Genomic DNA, 18,240 nt, shown 5'->3' on the forward strand with positions numbered 1-18,240 from the left:
TCAGGTTCTGAGTGTACAGTAAGATAAACACGGAAACACGATTTATTCTTATCTCAATGTGGAAACAATATAAGCCATATTGTTTCCACATTGAGATAAGGCTATTTGAGAAACATGGCAGCGCAGCACAGCGTGTCTACAAACAGTATCGTAATGACCTCTGATTAGCAACAGCGTGAATTGCTCATGTTCATGTGTTATGCATTATGTGTGTGTACATGCTGGGAGGTGAGGGGCTGAAATACCAGTGAACAAACAGGTATTGTTTGGGATAGAGGAGAGTAAACCCACCATCAGTTATAGGGTCTTTTAAGGGAAAACCAGAAATTAAAGCTTTTCTGAAAATATAATTGATTTTTGTTTGTATCGGTTGTTTGCCTGACGATGATCACTGAAGGTCATGGTCATTTTTATTTGTCACTACACTGCTGGTTTTCCTGGTAAGAGAGGATAAAGTAGCTTAAAGTCGTGGTGAGTTACCTGACTGTGAGCCTTTCTAAACAGGGAGCAGAGGAGACACTGGAGAGGAAACACCAGTGCAGTGACAGTCATCCCCACGGCAACCGTCTCCACATTAACCGGCAGCTGGGCAGACACTGGGCCACTAGTTGAAACCAGACACCATTAAATGTCATCCTGTCCATCCTATAAAATCTACTGGCAAACTGGTTTACATCTGGAAAATCTCCTTTATGCCTCTCAATAACTGCTGGATAATATATTAACTTGTCAAAATGTAAAAATGTCCCTCTATATGAGTCAAAAATGTAATAAAACCTGACTTGTAATATTATTATATTATAAAGGGTGTGATTTGAAATATTACAGTATCACAGTATCTGATAATTCATTACATTAGCTAGTTTTATTCACTCATTTAGAGGGACACTTTATTCCAATCTGACAAGTTATTATCCAACACTAAATGTTTTGGGGTTTTTATTCAGGCCTATAAGCCGTCTCACCTGTGCCCTTCAGTGCCCACAGCCCCGTACCACAGCGCCCCCAGTGCCAGGTAGAGGTGTAGCAGGAGGGCGCTGCAGGTCACCCTTTGACCCCTGGTGAAGCGACTGTGGGCGGGACGTTCCCACAGCGACAGCCACAGGTGGCGCTCCGCCATCCCAAAGAGCAGCTGGGAGGAGAGAACCCGCCGAAACTGAGAGAGCTCCTCGGGACCTGGGGAGGGTGGAATCGAGGATGTCGGAAAAATGTATTGGAAATTTGAAAAAAGAAAGAAATTGTGACCGGCTGCAACATTTGGGCTTACAACACAGCAGAGAAGTGGCATGCAATAACAATGACTATGGGACAGTGAGTGGGTGTATATAGGATGGAGAGGGATCAGTTGCTTTCTGCATATAATGTCCATCTGAACTAGTCATTTAATAAAGTACTGAGTCTTCTAATCTTCCTTGAAACAAGTGAAATAAATCTGCCAATAGGGTGAGTTGTTTCGGACATTTTTGGAAACAAGTGACAATATCTTGAAATGATGCAGATGCAGTATGAAGATAATGCCACTTGATTAAAAACAAGATGATTTCCATTGAAAACAAATGTATTTACGTCACCAGCAGATTTTTTCACTTGTTTTAATAAAAATCTGATTTTCCAATTCAATAGTAGAGACGTATGTGCAAGCTTACATGAGGCCAGAACTTCCTTCTCCACAGTGCCGTTCTTCTCGTTCTCCAGTGAGAGCCAGTCCTCCAGCAGGAAGAAGAACAGGTGGTCTGTCTGAGGGTCCCACACCACCACATGCTGAACGTACCAGGACGGGTCCAGACCTAAGGCCCATTTTACATTTACGTTTTAGGCATTAAGCTGGTGCGAGGAGGTATCACCCCCAATCATAGACACACACACGCAAATACACATGCAAACATACGCCAGATTTTTTTGCTGGAAACATGTGCAGCCACTGTACTGCTAAAATGATCCATCTCAACAAGTCAAGTAAAAACATCTGCCAAGGGGGTGAGATCATCTCTTGTTTGAAGAAATTCTTGACACTGTTGAAACATTGGAAACAAGTGAAATTATCTCACCCCATTGGCAGATTTTCTTTCACTTATTTTAAGGAAAACAAGACTTGTGAAGATGGATATTTTTGCAGTGTACACCCCCATCATCGCCATGTACCTGTGTTGTCATGCCAGATGCGAATTTTCCAAACTTCTCCCAGGTTGTCGTCTGTCTCCAGGTGAAACTGGTCCAGGCTGCCGCGCTGAAAAGCTCCATCCCTCTGCAGATGGCGAGAGCCGCTCTTGTTCACACCATACAGACTGATGCCAACATGTGCTGTGGTGCCTGATGGGTGATACCACAGCATTAGAATCATTTGCATGGGTATAAAAGTTTGAAAATGTATGTGTTAATCATCTTCTTTTTGTCTCTGCTAGTTATTTCCACATCCCCATTGTGAGTTCAAGTGTCCTTGGCTGACCTGCTCCCCGCCTCCAGCCGGTCTTGACCAGAACTCTGTAGTGGTACAGCCCCGGTCGGCCACACAGAGGCACCTGGCTCAGTCTCAGGCTGTCCAGGTGGTCCAGTTTATGGGCAATGAGCCCCACCAGCAGGTGAATCACAACCAGGACAGCACACACAATCCCCACCACCATGTTACGCACCGGACCGCCTGACTGGAGAGATAAGAGATGGATGGAGGGAGAGAGGGAGGGAGGGAGGGAGGAATCTGTTGATGAATATCCTCCTCATCATGACCTTGTATGTGGGCAGTGGTTTCATATCTAACATAGAGGGAATGTATTCATCACAACTGTGGAATCAGTCAAGAATGTACTATGCACTGATGTTTAAAAAATCCACTCAGCGAATCCACCCAATAACAGATGAAATAAAGCATCTCCCATACCGGTGGCAGCAGCACAACAGCCCCTGGGTGAACAAACAGACTGGCCCCGAACATGGTGAGGTGCTGGGTGAGGCAGTGTGCTGTGTGGAGAGTGCTGCCCTCCAGTGGCCGGAGACCCTCGCTGCTCCAGCGCCCCTCCTCCACACTGTAGTACTGGCACAGAGAACTGAACACACACACCGAGGCCTGGACGGGACCGCCGTCGGCCAGAGACGAGTTCAGGTTGACAGAGAGAGGCCAGTCTGTCCCATTCAGACTGCTGGGGAGGAAAATTCAATCAAGTAAAGTAGTTTCTTTTGGTGCGTTAAAATGAGCAATCAGGGGGAGTAAAAGTCATTTTGTTATGGGTCCTGTATAGCTCAGTGGGTAAATGCAGTCGCTATACTGTAGGGTACTTTGGATAAAAGTGTCCATCAAATTGCATTTGTACTGTGAAAGTAATTTGCTGAACAGAGCCGTGACTCACAGTGGAGAGAGAAAGATGGTTTCCTCTATGGAGTCAGCCTGAGGAGAAAGGGAATCCAAAGCCAGCTTTCTGACTAGGGAATCCTGAGATGCACCAGCACCTGGCAGGACGGTGCTCACTTCAATCCTGACAAGTCCCAAACTCACTGGAATGGCTCCTAGAAATGCATACTGCAGTTTGGAAAACATACTTCATCCATTCCTATTTCATGCAGATATACAGCAGGGTTAAATAAAAAAAATGAGGTCTGTGCCTATGCGAAATAATAGGTAAGGCAATAAAATACATTGATTCTCACACAGTAATTAGGGTAAAATACCATTGAAGCCAAATGGTACTTTACATATTATTGGTGTGCAAGAATTCATGATCAGGATGACAGACATAGGATTGTCATTCTGTTACCATAATAAAATGTATCTACTAAATCAATTACTGTACCTGGTGCCAGGCTAAAGTTGAAGGAGATGTATAGTCCTGCGTTTTCATCCAGACCATCCACAGCTTTGACTGTGAAGTTCAACCATCCTTCAGTGGGGAGAGTTACAGTTAGCCCAAATGGACTTTTCCCATTCTCACCTTCACCCACCCTCCCATTCCAAAGCTGAGACCCAAGCCCGTATCCAGTTCCACTCCCGTTACCCGGTCCCACTAACCCCAGGCCCATGGGGTGGTTGTTAGGCAGGGTGACCCGTATGGCCTGCTCGGGGTCCAGATCCCGGATGGGTATTGGCTGGCCCTGAGGGGTGGTGAACTCCATGGCAACCAGAGTGGTGGAGATAGGAGGGTCGGCTGCAGTCAGCAAAGGGTTGGACCCCGAGCCTCCATCCATACCTAGCAGTATCTGCACCACCTCTGACCTCTGACTCTTCAGCTGAGCAGCGAGGGCGGTCGGGATGTGAAACCGACACGGGCTGTGAGTCTCTGATCTGTCAGTGGACGAAAGAGACTGGCGGGTGTTGTTCTGAGCGCAGAGGAGGTCGGAAGGGTCTCCGTGGAAACCGGCGGTGCTGATGTGAGGGGTGGAGAGCGAGAGGGGCTCCTCGCCACGAACACGGGAACGCATCAGAGAGCGCATGAGGGCCCCGGCCTGAACCAGCGCTGACAGAGTGGTTGCAGAAGCAGACTGCAGAGTGCTTGAGTAGGTCGAGTTAGGACTGGAAGCACTGACAGACTCAGACACAGCAGCCAAGGTGCTACCTGAAGACAGAGAGAATGAAGAATATTCACCTACACTCATTTGTGTACATCTTTGAGGGCCAATCTACAGTTTGAATCAGTTGTGATATCAGTTCACAATCAGTATCATATGCCTATGACCATTTGATATGGGAGATGGAGGATGGCCAGCACCTATGACATTAAGGATGTTCCTTCCTGTGTCAACGACTGACGCAACCCCAACACTTGTCTGCTCCTCCATCACATGGATCATCTTCCTCACGGCTTCTAGAACCTTCTCCTGACAGCCGTCACACACCAACTCACTGGCAACAGCCTGGAGAGAATAGGGAAAATGAAGAAATGCCAACGCATGAGAAATGTTGGAATTCTGAATGGTTATGGTGAATGGGGTGAATTTTGAGAAAAATGATACTGAGCCGAGGTGTTAGGTGGCTTCCTGGTATTCTCAGTTTGTGTGTTTACGTGTGTGTGTGTGTGTGTTTGTGTGTGCATATGAAGATGGGTGTGTGTGTGTGTGTGTGCTGATATGGGGATGGCCTCAATACAGAGCAGGTGGACAGGGATTTTTTCTATTCCCGGATCTTCCACATCTGGTCATCTCCTCCTAAGCATTTGTAATATCACTGGAAGGCTTCCATTCATTGTCACAATATGGGTGTACTGACACTGCTTCCCCCTTTGTCAGTACATTTTTATGCCAGGTATCATCTATCATCATGAACTGAGAATTATGAGAAGAGAAATGCAGCGGTGCCTACTCACAGTGGACAGGGCCAGTGCCGAGCTGATCTGATCTACATCCTGTAAGGAGGAGATGGGGAGAGAAGCGAGGGCTCTGGTCACATTTCCCCGGACCTCCCTCCTGTCCATGAGCTCCCTCACACTTTGTCCAGACTCCATCTGTGGAGAGGTAGGTGAGACTCATTAATCAATACAATACAAACAAATGAAAACCATCTGAGAATCCCACATCTATTTTGTACAGAATCTTCAGTTATCCTATGGTGGATTTCATGCATTGGTATATGAGCTATTGACAAACTACCTGGTTGAGCTGGCTAGTGAGGGCAATGGAGTAAGGGATAATCTCCTGAGGGTTGCCATGTTGGACTAAAACCCACAGCTCAGTCTGGCTCTTATTCCTAAGCCACTGACTGGCAACTTCGTCCCTTGCAGGATGTTCAACTGTCAACGTTCTGGAGAACAGAGAAATCAGGAATACTGTGAGCTTAATAAAGCATGACAAAGATATTTTTGACCTCATGATTTTCAAATGAACATTTTGACCAAAAACAAAGCATATAACAACAAACGTGTAATGTGTATTTGAATGCAACTGCTTCAAATCCAGATAGCTTACCTGTTGAGAGCAATGACCTTTGCCCCCAAATGGTCTTCTACTAGCACAGTAACTGTGATAACTGACATGTCTCTCTCTAGCCCAGGACTTCCCATGGGAACCAGACTGTCAAATGTTGAACGTGTGCCCCTGGGGAGAGAAATGAAGACAACACAACATTCCCAAACCTGTAACATTAAATGATAAACTGCTTGCATCATGATTTTGACATGAAACAAATTCAAACCTGACTTCTAAATGCAGTTTTAAACATTCAGGCCTTACCACTGGCCAGGATCACACTTCCTTTGTGTACTAGCAGGTGTAAGTTAATGCCAATTTTCACCTGTAGAGAGTGAGCCGGGGGCAGGCAGTACCAATGGGCTGGCATGGTGCCACTTGGAGGGTATAAATCAGCTGAGAGACCTCACTGTCATCATCTTCCCAACCTGGAGAATGCCACAGCAAGACATGGCAAAGAGAGAACATAATTTTGCAAAATATAGTCAAATGCAGTATCACATCTTTAACTGTATCTGACCACTAGAGGGTAGAGATGTTTACTAGACCTGTCTGTTTCCACTGATAATGGGGCTAAACAGTTCAAAAAGCCTTCATTCTATTGACTTATCATATAAAACAATATCAAATGGAGCATCGTACATAAAGCATAACACCCACACACACTGCATGGAAGGTCACAGATCTCACAGCAAAGCAACCTACACACATCCAAGGTCTAGTACAAGCCTCAGGTGAAGTGTGGATTATGAGTCAGATGTAGAAGCCCACACATTAATAGCTGCCTTTTCACCGTTTAATGTGACAAACAAACACTACCAATACCACCATGTCGCCATACCTGAGCAGTTATAGGTGACCACCGTCTCCAGCAGCCGTATGTCTGATTCTGGACTCAGACCACAGAGGCCTCCGTAGGGAGTATGGTTAGGTAATATTGTCAGGCTGGCGCTGCCCCACTGCCCTCTGCCTGGCTGAGACACATTGAGGGTGAAGGTGTAACTCTGCCCATCCTGGAGGACCCCTGATGGGACTGCCAGGTCAGGGGAGCGACCCCCTGTGGAGGTGGCAAGCTCGTCAAGGTCAAGGGTCAGGCCAGTCTGGTCCTCTGCACTCCATTTGTACTGTGAAGACAATGTATTTACATTCACAATACTGAACGCAACTCTTCATCTATTGTCTCTACGTATGAGCTTTCATTCTTGCATTGCAAATAACAAAACACTGTTTACTTAGTTTATTTACTTTAGTTGAGCATCACTGAGGTTGGATCCAGGTTAACCTGCTTTATACTGAATTTACTCTCCAAGCACATAAACACCAAAATCAAGCAGATAATGAATAACAACAGCAATCCTCTGCAGACACAATGGGAGAGGGTGCAGACTACTAGTGTTTTGGTTCTTTCATCCCAGCTGTGATATTACAACCTAACAAGCAGTTAAAGTAGCCCTCTTTGCACTTGCCATCAGTGCTTTTTATATGTCATGCTTTTAAGAAATGTGTTGCCTTATGCAATGTAGTTGTACTTATGTCTTTATTTTCCATGATTTCATTATTTATTATTTTATTATTTCCTTATGTGGACACTGTTCAACAGAATTTCTTGATGAAATGGAATCAGATGAAAGCTGGTGTCAGAATCATTACCTGTGCATGGTCATCACATTGTCTGCACTGTCCAGAGAGGACGATGGGGGTGGCGTAACTGACATGGTGGGGGGAGGACAGGACAGAACAGGATACACATTCCACAGTCACAGGAAACACTGGAACTTCACACACTGATACCTAAACACAAGAGACAGGTGTGTGTGACCACCACAGCCAAGCCGACTGACCTTTTGTAGAGGCCAGTGGGTGCTGCCAGCCCAGGACTGTGTACTGTGAATAAATCAAACTCTGAAATCAATCTGAGGGAGAGGCCAGTGACATCAAAATGTCTGCCTTGTTCAACTAAACTGCATGCGTAAAATTGGTGTACTCATTGTGATTTCTTCCATAATTGCCAAAGTTTCTAAGACAATTTATTTACAAGAGACAAGCATTCAACAGCTACACATAGATTGCAGATACAAAAAAAGATACTGTGAAAACCAATTTTAAAGTAATAAAGCATGCCACTGTGTGAGTATGAGGTGAGATTATGGCTTGTACTCACAGACTGTGTGGTAGAGACAGGTCTCCTCCCTGCTTTGTGCACAGTGAGAGTGAAAACATAGACTCTGCCTGGGTGTAGTTCAGCACTGAGTACGGTCATTCTACTGCTGTTACTCCCAATAGACTGGTTTACAGACTGAGCCTCTGTGGAGTTCTGCAAATACAAACACACAGGTATTACTAAACCAGATCTTATTCCAGTAGTAACACAACTGTAGTATTAAACATAATAAAATTACAATATTTATTAACTGAGCAGCTAGTATGCACATATCTAATCTGTTTGTTCTGTACATATGTATGTATGTATGTTCACATACTGTTTTTTTCATAAACACATATCCTTCTAATGTGCAATACACTGCATATCTCTTGATATTCAACAAAAGGCCTGTACCGCCGTCATGGAGTCCCAGTGATACTGCAGCTGGTCCTCCACTCCTGCTTCCACATCAGGGTCTTGAGAATGAGAGCCGTCCAGGATGAGGTCACTGATGCTGGGCCATAATCTGTGTGAGCCTCCCTTGATGACGGCTACTAGCGGGGAGTGGACCACTGTAACCTTGGTCTTTCGTTGGACAAAGAGAGGAGTTCCCTGGAGTGAAACAGTGAATTCTAGGCAATACTGTCCCACCTCCAGAGTTTGCCTCGGGAGGGAGAGTAATGGTGAGGTTACATCCACCTTACTACTAAGGGTTACCATCTTCCCAGTGAAATCTTTATTGCCATCTGCACAGTCAGACTTTCTGAATATCTCCCACAGATAGGCGGTCTTGTAAGCAGAGCAGTTGATGTCCACGGTTGCTTCAAAGTAGCTGGGTCTAGACCTGAGGATAGTAGACTGGCCCTGGACTAAGGAAACTTGAGGGCCAGAGCACTGGAGCTCTTTCACCTCCGCTTGTAGGTGTGCGGACACTTGGCTGACATTGTTGAAAACTTTGACCGTTATGTAATACCTCCCGGGAATATGATAAGTATGATTGGCTGTGTTGAAGTCTGTGACCAACATGTCAGTGGAGTCTCCAAAGTCCCAGTGGTACCTGAGGTTACTTCCACCATTCACTTTGGCAGAAAACCTCACAGTATATCCACTGAAGATCCTTTCTGATTGACAGAAAAGCTTGGCCTCCTTAACAGGCCACTGAACTGTAGCGGTCTCATTTAGGGTCTTGGAGCAGACACCATTGCTGGCCACCACACTGACAGACAACGAACCACTTCCAGGTGAAGAGAAGAACACCTCCTGTCCTACGGCTTGTGAAGGCTCCGACCCCTCCAAGTGAAATATCCAGGTGTAGCTGACAGGAAATCCACTTTGAACTTCTGTCTTAAATTGGATTTCTTTCAGAGCCTCTAGAGCAGCGGAACAACAGTTCACCAGTCGCAAACCTCGAATGCGCTCAATGACCAGAATGGTAGACGTCACCTCAGCACTACTGACCTGGTTCCAGGCTTTCACTGTCACTAAATGTGTCCCAGCTGGAAGGCTAGATGTGATGAATTGTCCCTCAACAATGTCCTGACTCTGAGCTGAGTCCTCTTTACCAAATGCAATAACAAAGCTTACGTTGCTTCCTTTGGAAATCGCTGGGGTGAAAATAACTGGGTCCTGAGTGCAGACAATAGCCTCGTTTAAGTCCAGAGTTAGGCCTTTGATTGCATCCTGGACAGTGACCGTGTGTGAAATCGTCTGCCAACTTATCCCATTGGAGACATTCAAACACACCTTGTAGATGCCTGCATGTGCAAAGGTGTAGCTAAAAGTCTGATTGGTACCTTTAAAAAGAGCGGGCTTGGCACTTGTGTCAACTTTCCAGTCCCAGTGCAGATCGCTGCCCTTGCGGATGAGCCCACAGATTGAAAGAGCAGCACTTGCGTTGATATAAAACGGGTGTGTCTTTCTGTCTATTTGAAAGTCTATCTCTCCAACCTCCTCCTGGACAACAAACTGTTTGGTGACATTACTGTGGCTGAGCACATTCTGTGCTGAAACTTTGATGAGGCAATATCCCAAAGTCGTAAAAGTGTGGAGAAGAAAGGGCACATCCGTCTGCAGGGGCGAGAGGTTGGAGTTCACATACCAAAGATACTGGAGGTCAGACCCGGTAACCACAGTTACGGAGATATTCACAGATGTCCCTGCTGCCACAGTGTTTGACCATGTGGTCACGCTTGCTCCTGTCACCCGCTCTACCGCCACAATGGAAACAAGGCTGGTTGTCTCCCCCAACTTGTTAGAGGCGGTTAGCTGGACAGAAATGCTGCCAGGAGTTTCAACCAACAGGTTAAAAAGCGCTCCATCACCAGTAATTTGGTGGTTTATTCCTCTGTGCGTAGCAAGCCAGTGATAAGTGACACTGGAGCCTTGGGTGAATGAAGCAATAAACAGCACTCCCTCTTGGGTTGGTATGTATTTCCTGTTTGTCAGACTCTGACATTCAATTTGAAGACCCTGTATCCTTTCAAAGACCTCAATAAAAATAGCTGCCTCCCTCCTACTCACCAAGTTCTGGGCTATAACTCTGACTTGATACACTCCTGGTTCAGAGAACACATATCTAAACTGATAAGTTCCCTGTTTGGCTGTAGTCATACCATCCACTGTCCAGTAGTAGTTGGTGCTACTGATAGCACTGCTAACTGCTGTTATAACAGTTTCTTCACTTACTACCGCGTAGGGCTGGGTGGTGTGAAGTGAAAGGTCTGAAACAGGTAGTAAAACATTCACTTCAAGGGTCGCAGAGTTTCGGCTTACTGCGTTAAATGCTGTGGCAGTGACTGTGAATTGGCCTGCAGAGGTGAAGACGTGGGACACATTTGGGTTCTGCTCCACAGGAGAACCATCTCCAAAGTCCCACAGCACAGAAACATTGGTGCCAGTGCAGCTGTCGACCCAAAATGCTGTTATTGTGTTGACCGTCAGTGTGTCACTTTGACTATTGTGCACGACAGACAGCTCACTCACAGGTTTTTGAATGGCAATACTGGTTTTGGCTGTTTTGTTGCTGACTTTGTTACTTGCCATTACCGACATTTCTTCAACCCCTTCCTCTTTATAGACAAAACACTTTTGAGCGTTCGCTGTGACAGCAGATTGACTAGAGGAACCACTAAACCACATAAATTGGTAACCAGTCGTCTGTTCAGGGGCAACTAGCGCACTGAAACACACCTCTTCTCCAACTGCCACGGCACCCTGTGATGGTTGCACAGCTATACTAGCTATTGGGACTTCAACACAGACACTAGCATTATAGGAGACAGATGTAATAAAACTAAACACAGCCAGATTCACGTTAAAAATCCCTTGGCGTGAAAATAAGTGCGTGGCTGTGGGCTTTCCCTTCACCACAGTCAAAGGTGACCTATCTCCAAACCTCCAATGGAAAGTCAGCGTGGATATGTTCCCATTCACCTGAGCACTAAGCTGTATATCCCTTCCACTCATAACGCACTCTGTAGGCAGTACTCCTCTAATAGCCAGCCTGTAGACCTCCACACTGATAGACTGATGAGCTTGGCTGACAGAGTTAGAGACAATTATGTCCACTGTATATTTCCCTGGAGACTTATAGACGTGAGAGACAGAGTCATCCATGGTGTTTCTCTGCTGGGACCCATCACCCAAGTCAAAATCCCAGGTGAGACTCGTACCAGTGGCCACTTTAGCTCTGATGTCTGTGACAGAGCTCAGTTCATTGGGTCCATTGTAGCTTAAAGTTAATCCAGTGACTTTCTCCATAACCTCCACCATGAGCCAGGCGGTCAACGCAGTCAGGGTGTTGTTAGCACACACTGTGACGTTATAAACCCCAGCAGATCCAAAAGCATGGTTGACTTTGCCGTGGATCCCCTGGACGGCTTTGGAGCCATCACCAAAGTCCCATGTGTAGAAGATGCCATAGGGGGACGGCTCTGGTGAGGCTTCCAGAAGGAGAGGCTGTGTGATGAGGGGCACCGGAGGTGAGGGGGAGAGGAGGAGGTGAAGTAACAGAGGGCGGACTTTTATCTTCGTGGACGCCTCAATGTTGTCGTATCGGTTGGAGACTTGGATTTGAAGTGTGCAGTCGTCTACATGGAGCAAACACACAGGAACATTGATTTCACTGATTGATTGAATAAATTCAGATGATTTCTAGTTGTAGGGCGCTTTAGCATTTTGGCATTGGGACTTTTACTATTTTATCCAGAGGCTCTTAAGGGCAAACAAATTGATCTAAATAAGACAGAAAGGGGATCAAATGAGAAAATGTTTTTGACAAATTACAAATTTACCAGTCATAGCAAAAATCTGTCAACATTTGAGCGTCTGGTGTGATGAAACATTTTATTGTGTGTGTGTTTGTGTGTGTTTACCTGGGGTAAGGTAGGTGTGGTTAACAGAGTCCTGGACATACACCTGTCTCTCTCCTCTCTCCACAAGCCCCTCCATGGTGTGACAGGGAGCAGGCTGGGTGTGGATCACCTTGCCGCTACCGTCCCCAAAATCCCACCTACATGACATGTGCCACATGGAAATTTAGAATAACCAGAACTTCTAAACCACAACTACATGACTGCAAGTAGTATTCTTCGCTGTAAATTATATAGACATGCCATCCTGATGAACTTAGGAAAAATACTATACCATATATCACAGAGAAAGGTAAAAGATGGCTTTTACCTGAAGGTGACTGCCAGGGAGATGTCCACTTTGACCCTGAGGGTGTAGAGGTGTGTGGCAGCCACAGCTATGACTTCACTGACAGACAGGAACTCTGGGTCAGCCAGTGGGACCATTTCATCAGCAGTCAGAAGGATTTGCTGGCTCTGGGAACTCACAGGGTTGGAAGCTGTCACCTAGGATAACGGACAGTTTACAGCTTGGCTATTATAGTACATTTTTGAAACAGCAGTGATTCCAAAACACAAGATCGGTAAAATGTGAATGAATTTGAAAAACATAATCAGAAACAAATAACTGAGCAAATTTAACAGCATCACAGGAATTAAACCATCTTACCTTTAGCATATAGTCAGCAGGTTTCTTGAACACTACACTGTAAGATTCCCCTTCATAGGCAAACTTCTCCAGATTGTCAATCACCCACGTGAATTTCACTGAGGAACCACTCTCCACTTTGGCTGTAAATGACTAGGATGTTAAAATATTAGAGCAGGGTGAGAGATTGTGTAGAAATTGGCTGACGTTTTTAAAAGGGCAATGAAAACTGTAGTTTCAACATCCAGATTCCTTTGACAGAATGTCACAAAATTGTTAGTCAAACATGTGAAATGTGCGTGTGTCTGTGTTTGCGTTCTCACCTCTGACGTATCGGTGAGCATCCTCAGGTGTCCATGTGGCTCTACACTAAGTCCTGTCACTGCCTCGTAGCCGCAAACCTTTACACTGGCACTTTGAGAGCTCACTGTATTCATCACACTGATGTCCAGAGTCTGAACCCCTGCTGAGGGCAACACAAGGGTCACAGAGGAGAACCAGGCATCATAGGACCCTCTCTGGCAGCCAGGCCAAGATTGAGCCACCTCTTCTGGGCAAGACGGAAGGAAGGGCACCCCTGTCCGGAACACAGGGGCTGACCATGAGCTACTGGCTTTCTGTCCAGATAGGATCTTGACAACAATGAGAGCTGGGACGTTGATTTGGACATGAATCTGGTTGTTTTCATCAGGCTGGGGGTGGATGATGTTAAGCCCTGATATGGGACTCAGACCTGGAGGAGGACCAGTAGTTAGGGCCCTAATATCAGGGGTTGTGGTCGTCTCTGTGTGGGTGAAGCCAATGAGGTCATCATGCTCCGTACTCAGGCCGTGGCTATTCCTATGCAGCGTGTCCACATACAGCATTCTTAAATCACACACCACCCCGTCGACCCACTGGCCTCCTTGAGGTAGAGAAGAGAGGCCCCCCTCCCACCAGCCTCCCCACTCAGTGCCCCTCAGGGACAGGTAACTCTGGCGCCAGGGGGAGTTGAGGGAGGCGTCGCTGTCACGGCAGTGTAGGAACGTCCCCGAGTCACGAGTGTGTTGTATGGCCACAATATCATCAGGATACACCATGATCTCTCTCTGAGGCAGAACCAGCTGTTAGAGAAAAGACATGAAAATGAGGAAATAATTATTCTATTTCAATATAAGTGGTTTTCACGCAGTGGTATTAGTATATTATTTGGCCCAGTTGCATCAGAAACAGAGCTGCTAAAGTTGATAGTGCAGAAAATGTTGGCATTGGACCATGTAAAGTCAACTCACACTAATAGTCTTTAGTTCAGAGCTGGGGTTCATTCTGAGAGGCAGGTCTGCCACCAGGTGGTAGAAGGGTGGTATTGCAGCGTATCTGGGGGGCAAAGCAAAGCTGCGGTCCCCTGCTGCAGAGTCGTAGGGGCTGCAGGGGCTGGTGATGGGCACACAGGCCTCCAGTAGATGGCACCAGTACTGGCCCATGCTGCAGCCTCCTGTGGTGTTACACAGGGGCACTGCTGAGCAGCAGCTGAACGGATTGAGGAGAGAGCTGCAACCTGAACAGCAAAGAAGAGATTACGTATTGAATGCTGGAGAATAGGTGAATGAATTCCTACACCGTCCATCCATTCCTTCCCACCATCCTACAACGAAATAGTTCATCATAAAATTTCCCACATTATTACCCATCTATCAAACACCAAATCATTCATACAGCAGCTGTGGTACCTGGAGGTACGAGGTGGTGGCTGGGGCTGCAGTAGGGCCGGAGGATCTGGACACGAGCCAGAGTGGCCAGTGGGCCAGGGTGGACCACCAGCTCCACTGATACCAAATGACCTGCATGGCTGGACCACAATCCTGGGAACAGCTGCATCTGTGGGCACCATAGGGGCATCACAAGAAGATAAGCAAACATTGTCATAATTGACAGGAGGACATCAAATAGGGGGGGTGATCTGTGATTGATTACATATAGCTTTTTTATTCCATTGCCTCTCTGATGACTGTACAAGATATATTTTCTAAGCAGACCAATAAATCATTCAATCATTTCTATTTAGACTGACACCTCACTGACCTCCACGGTGAGTTGTCCAGTGTCCGGGGCAGTGGGGAGGGTGTGAATCTGGGCCCGAGCATAGACGCCAGTCATGAGAGCCAATCCTGTCAGGTAACTGTCCATAGAGGGTAAGGACACTGCACAAAGACGGGCACACAAAAGCATATTTGACCAGTCACTCATAATTAACGTAACACCCAACCAGTGTACCATGATCCACCTACTGAGCCACATGGGACCAATTATTGTCAACACTTCACAAAATCACTGAATGGTGTTTTCTATCAAGGTGTGTATCTGGCTTTCTCATGTAAAACACAATGAAATGCAGTCTTACCAGTTACTTGTCTTTCACAGAAGAAGAGGTACTGTCCAACACATCCTGCCCTCCTCCACTGTCCCAGTGTCCCCAAGGCCATCTGAGTACAGACCCCCTGACTCTCACTGCCTCCACCCCGCCAGGCAGGACTCACTGGTCCCATAACCCCAACCTCATCAGGCTCTTCTCCCTCTGCTCCCCTCAGCCATACCCACACAGTGGTTTTCCTAGACAAACAGAGAAAAGGTCGGTATAGGTACCAGCATGGTACCAGCAAGATCCTTATGTGTATAGGACTCACATTGGAAAGGAGTAGTGGATGAAGTTTTGGAGCTCCGGGCTGTCAGCAGCTGCCAGATCCCCTCCCCGGGTCTCGCGGCATGAATCCCGCGCCACTGACCATGATGATGCTGTCTCAGAGAGCCAATAGCATCGCAGGCTGGCCAGGTGGATCTGACCACCTTGTGGACAAGAAATCTCCTCTGGAAGGCAATAATTGAGAATAAAGAGTTGATAATGGCATGCAAGTGCAATTGTCATTTCACAACACTGGGCAGTTATCAAATGTAGAATCCTATCAGTCATCAATAATAATAACAAGATAATTATGAAACTTTTTGCATATTTTCATCTATTATATGCGCTGTTACATGTAATATTTCATTTTTAGACTATGTTATTAATGGTAGTTTAACTCTTATGACTCCTAATCAGCTGTTTCTCTGCTCATGAGACTTGATGAGCTCCACCTGTTTAAATATCAGTACAAATTAATACCCTAATGAAGACAGCCTGCCTGTTGAAACGTTGGTGAGCAAAAACCAGAATGGAGCTTGAGCATGCGTTCCTATGCAAGTATCATATTATCATTAATAGAGCCCAATTCAATACAGAATGAAGCCTCTCACCTCCAGCAGCAGTGGTCAAAACCACACACAGAGTCCACAGTACAGCCTGGTTTTGTGAAGCTGTTGTACCTGTCATCTTGCAGAGCACATAATATTCCCCTGAAGAAAAAAACACACTACACTAGCCCACTGCAGGAGCCTAGAGACCCATACACTCCCATCATCTCATAAGATGTGTCTATATCCGTCTGCTTCTTCTCGCCCTTTTCCTCTCAATGCAACAAGACCCTCCTCCCAGCATCCTCAATGTTCTTGTAGAAGTTTAAACTTTAAACTTTGTCAGCCTTTCATCCCTCTCCCTCGTTTTAAACTCAACTCTCTCACTCACTCCTCTCTCAAACACACACACGCTCATTTCACTCCATTTACACTCTGTTTTTCTACTCACCCCTTCCCCATCCTGCCCCATCCTCCCCCTTCCAATTGTCCCAGCCCTGGACACTATGAGTTATGGTGGTGTCATTGTTTTAAAGGCCTCTTCTCCCCTCTCTCTCTCTCTGTCGGAGCGCCTGGGTGACTTCTACTTTGTCTCTCAGCAACAGCTATAGGAGCAGAGTGGACAGAGGAGGCCAGCGTTTCTCATTACCATGTTGTAAAACCCGTGGCACTCAATAGAAACCCTCAAACTCAGGCAGGAGAGAGCTAAAGACCTTGGTAGAAACAAGTCCCAAAGACTAAAGAGTCGTAGTGCCAGTGTTGTTTGGACACAGATTTTTCTGATGAATAATTGAAAAGAGAACATGTTTTAAAAGTCCTGTCTCATGAGGTTTGTTGCCTGAGCATGTGACCCACTAACACCACGACCTTGTCAGTAACCGGACAAAAACTTTGTGACGCACACGCAAAAGAAATGGGCCTGGTTTTAAAAGGAGGCATGCCATGTGGGTTGCCTGGAGATGAGACAGATAAAGCTGAAGGCAGTGATAAGACTACCGCAGCAGAGAATTGTCAAGCAGTCACTATGGAAACAAATCTCTTTCTCTCTGGGAAGACAGAGCTTTTTCCTCGCAGGACCTGTAGGACCGATTCACCGGAAAACAGTCAACACATGTGTGAGGCTGTAGAGCGCCACATTGGTCCCACCCAATTCACAACCAACCTGCACCTAACAATTGCAGGAGCAGCCGAAGCCTAATTTTGCTATAATAGCAGAAACTATAAGAAACTAGGATAATGACAAAAAAGTTTTCCTGTCTTGGAAAATGCCTTGAAGGTGCAGTGTTGTGTGTGTGTGTGTGTGTGTGTGTGTGTGTGTGTGTGTGTGTGTGTGTGTGTGTATGCGCATGCACGTGTTCCTGCAACAGATTCGATTTCTGCTGTGTAGAATTATTTAAGAGTGACACACTTTTTTTAATAGGTGCAATATGTCATAGATTTAGATTTACCCCCATTAGACCTTAAAGAACCAAAGTATATGCAAAAGACACACCAGGAAATTTGGTGGCCCCACCTGTTGATGTATTTTCTTTTATTAAAATTTCTCCAACTTAGCAACTTTATATGCCAGCTTTGGAATGAGGGTAAATGTATAGTGAGTATGTAGATTCCTTGGGATATTCCAGAGGCAAATTTTTGTTAAATTCTACTTTTTTGCTGGAGAGGAATGGTTTCTTTGACATTATTACAGAAACTCAGTAAGGCCATTCATAAATATATAAATATATAAAGTGGTTGCTCATCAGTTCATTTTTTTTTAAGTATCCAAATAAATAAATGATCTAAAGATTACATATTGCAGCAGCAAATAAAATGGTTGTGACTCATATATGGGAATTGAAATTGCAATCCGATTTAATAATTTCAGTTGAATTATGTCACTTCTGGACTTCCATATTGTTGAGGCAACTCTGTAAATATATTGCTTTAGCTTATGCTCTGTACTCAATAGTTTTCCATGTCCACTGTCCATCCAGTAATTTTTCACTGTTGCTGTATCTGTTTCT

At 45.7% G+C, this 18,240-nt stretch overlaps 1 protein-coding gene across 1 annotated transcript; it reads right to left on the reverse strand.

The window, feature by feature from the left end:
* Nucleotides 1-480: 480 nt before the first annotated feature.
* pkd1b (polycystic kidney disease 1b) lies at nucleotides 481-16,373 on the reverse strand (the record flags this gene model as incomplete). Its single annotated transcript, XM_071531178.1, has 26 exons — nucleotides 16,298-16,373; nucleotides 15,691-15,871; nucleotides 15,408-15,616; nucleotides 15,089-15,207; nucleotides 14,737-14,884; nucleotides 14,299-14,564; nucleotides 13,351-14,130; nucleotides 13,049-13,180; nucleotides 12,710-12,855; nucleotides 12,403-12,539; nucleotides 8,444-12,117; nucleotides 7,537-7,677; nucleotides 6,728-7,010; nucleotides 6,212-6,314; nucleotides 5,887-6,015; nucleotides 5,572-5,722; nucleotides 5,289-5,426; nucleotides 4,695-4,839; nucleotides 3,783-4,541; nucleotides 3,342-3,498; nucleotides 2,876-3,041; nucleotides 2,447-2,642; nucleotides 2,143-2,310; nucleotides 1,647-1,787; nucleotides 966-1,176; nucleotides 481-604 (listed from the first exon to the last, which is right to left on the reverse strand). Coding segments are annotated over exons 1-26 (8,880 nt in total), but the record flags the coding sequence as incomplete, so codon positions are not given.
* Nucleotides 16,374-18,240: the final 1,867 nt, after the last annotated feature.

Source organism: Centroberyx affinis, unplaced genomic scaffold (genome assembly GCF_046629955.1).
Source record: "Centroberyx affinis isolate AG114_WGS23_722 - 3 ecotype Tasmania unplaced genomic scaffold, CSIRO-AGI_Caff_v1 ptg002048l_1, whole genome shotgun sequence".
In the NCBI taxonomy this organism is placed as follows: Eukaryota; Metazoa; Chordata; class Actinopteri; order Beryciformes; family Berycidae; genus Centroberyx; species Centroberyx affinis.